The sequence below is a fragment of the Helianthus annuus genome, chromosome 13 (genome assembly GCF_002127325.2).
Source record: "Helianthus annuus cultivar XRQ/B chromosome 13, HanXRQr2.0-SUNRISE, whole genome shotgun sequence".
In the NCBI taxonomy this organism is placed as follows: Eukaryota; Viridiplantae; Streptophyta; class Magnoliopsida; order Asterales; family Asteraceae; genus Helianthus; species Helianthus annuus.
The window spans coordinates 4897229-4902426 of record NC_035445.2 but is presented as its reverse complement, the minus strand read 5'-3'; the positions used below and the strand labels follow the sequence as shown (position 1 = coordinate 4902426).

The following is a 5198-nucleotide window of genomic DNA, read 5'->3' as shown; positions in this document are numbered from 1 at the left end:
CAAATATTAATTAAAAAAAAATCTGACCATTTTGCCCTAAATTAAAAGGGAGGAAAAAGACAAAAAAAAGTTGGATGTTAACTGAAAAAACTGACCAAAATTTGCTTTTAGATGAAAATGACAACAAAATTGAAACCACATGAACTTATATTCAAAAGGTTTGAGTTTTGGACTAAAGTGCCAAAAGTGATTAAACCTTAAGTACTTGGCAGTTTACTCAATTAACAATGTGACTATTTAAATATCGTTTAAAGATTAATATTGTTAGTCATTACAAATTTTAGCCTATAAGATTATGGAATTTTAGATATATCTGAGGTTATATATATAAAGAACTTTATTTTTAGTTTCAGTAAGCTAAAGGACAAAATAAAAGTAAAGAGAACAAGGTGTATAGTGTGTAAGTGCTGTTCCTATATACATAAGTTACTGTCAATTTTTTCTCATAGATTTGCTGTTTGTAGAGAAAAGTCAATGTGTAGAAGTGCTTTAATCACTAATGTACAAAGTAAAAAAAATAATTTTAAACCAGTTGTATGTTTCAAGCTACAACAAAAATGTATAACGATTAATGACAAAAGAAAACATAATCAATAACCAAAATAGGATTAGGAAGGGGTTGTTTGTTTACTTCTTAATAAGGCTCTTAATGGTTCAGACCTCTTACTGGTTAAGCACTTAATGGTTCAGACTGTTTGTTTCACGAGCAGATGTCTGAATGGTTTAGCCATTTGCCTCTGAATGGTTAAGCATTATACAGAGTCTAAATGGTTAAGACCTCTAATCTGAATTGGTCAGACATTTGCCTCTGAACGGTTAAGCATTATACAGGCTCTTAATGGTTTAGACCTCTTACTGGTTCAATACTTACCCATTTAAATGTTGTCAAACAGCCTCGAAATATAGTTTTTTTCAGAATGTATTTAGATGACCAAGTTAAGAGGCCTTTGGCCAAATAGAATAACTGAATTCACCTCAATCAACTAGTGAGGGTTCAAACTTTATTTTAGGTATTTTAGTGAATTTTATGTGGTGTAGACTTAGCAAATGTTTGTCGTCATTTAAATAAAAATAGATGAATATGTTTAGTTTATCAAATTATCCAACTTATATGTTCAAATCATCATACTATTCTTAAAAAGAAAAGAATCACCAAGGTTTTATTAACACTAAAGTCTAAAAACATTAATTTGTCATATCAGTAGGCCGCCCTGGAGAGGGGTAGAGTGGGCGACTATCCAGGGCCCACTCTCCTAGGGTTCCAATTTTTTTATTTTTATATATTTTATAAATATATGCATATATAATTTTTATATTTATGTATATGTTCTCAAGTGTTTCGATATCGAGACCACCACTGTCGGTGAACCAAACTAGGGGGTGATTTCTGACCTAAGTAAAACTTGATAAGATGTAATTTGTTTTTTGTTTTGTTTGTGGTCAGCTGCCTTCTACCGCCTTACTAGTTTGTAGTTTTCAATTTTGTTTTCAATAAAAGTTGCCGTTAAAAAAAATAATAACAAAAAAACTTGATAACATATTCGTACATTATAAAATAATTTATTTATTATAAGAAAAAAATAAAAACTTAATTACCATCTCTCGATCCAACTCAATTTAGTACATTAAAAATCACGTATTTTAAGGCGTTATCTAAAGTGCCATACATTACCCATCATTTTATTTTATTGTATCTTAAAGATTCTCTTACACAAAACTTAATATAGATCTAGATACTACAGGATCCATCTTGAAATTGTACACTAACTATTCCTTAAAAATACATGTTCAACCTATAAAACATTCTTAAAAAGTGAATACAGTTGGTGGTTGTTAACCTTTGTCAAGACTTATGGTACTTAGGTTAACTTCCACACCTAACAAACACACAAGACAAACCCCCCCCCCCCCCCCACACACACACACACACACCTCACCCAAAAGTTAAACATCAAACACTAAAATTATTGATAACCCTAAATCATCCAACTTCTGTTTACCAAATCCAATTCTCATGCACAACAACACTCACCCTCCACCCTCATATAACACATGAGTAGTTACCTCCCCTTAAACATATTTTCAACATGAACCATCACTCTACACCTTCCACCCTCAACACCACCATCATGCCCACTTTTTCTCTTTCTCATTTTCCGACTGTCCGGCAATATCAGATATTGCCGGACGTTCAAATCCTAGAGCTATTCATTGCCCTTTTCGTTTTCGTTGCCATACATTCTCTACGGCAACGAAAACAGAAAGGGCTACCCGTGTGGCCACTTGTGGGAATGTTGCCATCCTTAGTTCTTGGACTTCGATTCGATGTCTACGAATGGATATCTCAAATTCTGTCTAGACAAAATGGTACCTTTGTGTTTAAAGGTCCTTGGTTTACCAATCTTAATTGTGTGGTCACTTCCGATCCTCGTAACCTCGAACATCTTCTGAAAACCAAGTTTAACGCATACCCGAAAGGCCCCTACTTCCGCCATACACTCCGTGATCTTCTTGGCGAAGGAATTTTTAACGCCGACGACGATATTTGGCAAAAACAAAGGAAAACCGCGAGCATCGAGTTTCACTCATCTAAATTTAGAAACATGACAACCACGTCGTTATTGGAACTAGTCCAAAAACGACTGTTGCCCGTTTTACAGGAGTCTGTAGATCGATCTATATCAATCGATCTACAAGACATCCTTTTAAGATTAACATTCGACAACGTTTGCATGATCGCTTTCGGGGTAGACCCGGGCTGTCTAAGCCCAGGTCTCCCCGAAATACCCTTCGCTAAAGCTTTCGAAGCCGCAACAGAAGCAACCGTCCTACGGTTCGTTACTCCAACACTAGTTTGGAAGATCATGCGCCATTTCAACCTCGGATCCGAAAAGAAACTGAAACATTCCATAAAAGGAGTCGACACTTTCGCAAATGAAGTGATTCGAACCCGAAAGAAAGAACTATTGTTGTTGCATGTTGATGATCATGATCATGATGATTATATTTATAACAACACACAAAGGTCTGATTTGTTGACAATATTTATGGGACTTAAGGATGAAAATGGACACCCTTTTTCAAACAAGTTTTTACGTGATATATGTGTCAACTTTATACTTGCTGGAAGGGATACTTCATCAGTAGCTTTGAGTTGGTTTTTCTGGCTTCTTGATCGGAATCCAACGGTGGAGGAGAAGATATTGTGTGAGATTTGTGGGATTGTGAAGGAAAGGGGAGATGAAGGGGTGGTGAATAGGGATTTAGTGTTTAAACCAGAAGAGGTGAAGAAGATGGAGTATTTGCATGCTGCTTTGTCTGAATCGTTAAGGTTATATCCTCCAGTGCCTGTTGATCATAAAGAGGTATTTTTTGTGATTATATATCTAGTAATATTATCATATATCTATCATGTTTTAGCAAAATAATTCATTCCAACAAGTGGCGAAGCTTGAGATTTCCGACGGGGGTCGAAAACATATATATCCAAAACTTTTTGTAGAATTTAAAAAAAGTTAGTGAGAATTAAAAAGAATTTACCAAAAGGAACCCATTAGAATAAAATCCTGCATCCACCACTGCATACATAACACTACTGAGCGAAAAGTTTGGGGGGTCGGGCGCCCCTCTCGGCAGTCGGCCCCTTCTAACCTGTGCCACTGCATTCCAATGAGTAGACATGTGTTGTTATTATCCATTCTCTTGTGCTGTGCAGTGCTAGCAAGCAGTATATTAATAAGCGAGATGAGCACGAGCTTGCCTAAGGTTGTGCCCAGTCGGCTTATTTTTAAACTGTATTTCTAAAGCTTGACTTCGATTAAAGATCAGTTTTTCAAACTCGAGTTTAATTGGTTTACTATAGATATAAGTTAGTTTATATATGTTTATGAATAATTTTTATGTAAATTTATAATCATATTTTTCTATATAACACAATACATATTATAGAAATATCTTTTAAACAAAAATGATATAAATAAAAGATTTGTTTAGGCCTCTTAGCCTACTCAAGCTCGATAAGTAAAACTCAGACTTGTATATCAAACAAACTTATTTTTAGCCTCAAGCTCGGTAACTGGTATTCTGGTAAGGCTCGATTATTCGATCTTTTTGCGTGCCTATCCCGAGTATATCATGAGCGGCTTGGCCCGTTCACACCCTTTATAAACTGTCCGACGCAAGAGAACCATGCTCTAGTGTTGATCGGCAAGCACCGCTTTGTGATTGGCGAAGGAGGACAACGAATGTCATTATACCATAGGTTTGCCTTAGAATTTCATTATTTTAAAAATCCAATTTCTTTTTATAAAATTAGAAAGTCAATGACCATTTTGATAATTTTATTAGTCAACAATGCGAATTTCGTGGTTTTAATATGGTTTAAGGGAATGGCAATGGGTAACCTCTATAAGACACGATTAGACCTGTTAATAGAAAATACATCATGTAATTTTTCACTTTTTTTAAATAATTAAAACTAGAAGGTTAGGATCCATTATTTCTCATTTTTGTTACATAAAACATAATCTGTGTTATAGAAATTGGATATAAAGTAGTTAAACGAGTCGTATTCATGTGTACAACTTGTGTTGTTTGCGTCGTCAAACACCTGTTATTAAACCCGCTAAGACACAGTTTACCAGCCTCTAATGGTTTTGCCTAAATACAAAAAACAGGTTGTTGAAGATGATGTATTTCCAGATGGGACAATACTAAAAGAAGGAACAAAAGTGTTGTATGCAATATACGCAATGGGAAGAATGGAACCAATATGGGGAAAAGACTGCCGCGAATTCCGGCCCGAAAGATGGCTAAGGGACAGGCGTTTCATGAGCGAATCGGCCTACAAGTTCACCGCTTTCAACGGTGGCCCAAGGTTGTGCTTGGGTAAAGATTTTGCCTACTACCAGATGAAATTTGTCGCCGCCTCAATCTTATACCGCTATAAAGTGGTAGTGACCGAAAATCATCCGGTAGCACCAAAGCTTGCACTCACTATGTACATGAAACATGGGTTGAAAGTGAAGCTTTGCAAACGTAGTGAATTTGATCTCTAGATGTATCAGAAAATCAAAGATTCACAACTTCTAAGTGAAGATGTGTTGTGTGCTTTTTAACTTATTCTTTCTCTATGACTTTTTGGTTTAAACTATATTACATTTATAAAATGATAAGTTGTATTGCACATTATGCAGAAA

General features: G+C 35.4%; 1 protein-coding gene across 1 annotated transcript; it reads left to right on the top strand.

Moving 5' to 3' along the window:
- The first annotated feature begins 2041 nt into the window (after nucleotides 1–2041).
- On the top strand, nucleotides 2042–5198 carry LOC110897365 (cytochrome P450 86B1). Its single transcript, XM_022144120.2, has 2 exons — nucleotides 2042–3365; nucleotides 4677–5198. The coding sequence occupies exons 1-2, from the start codon at nucleotides 2088–2090 to the stop codon at nucleotides 5055–5057; spliced, it is 1659 nt and encodes a 552-aa protein (XP_021999812.1). The 5' UTR covers nucleotides 2042–2087; the 3' UTR covers nucleotides 5058–5198.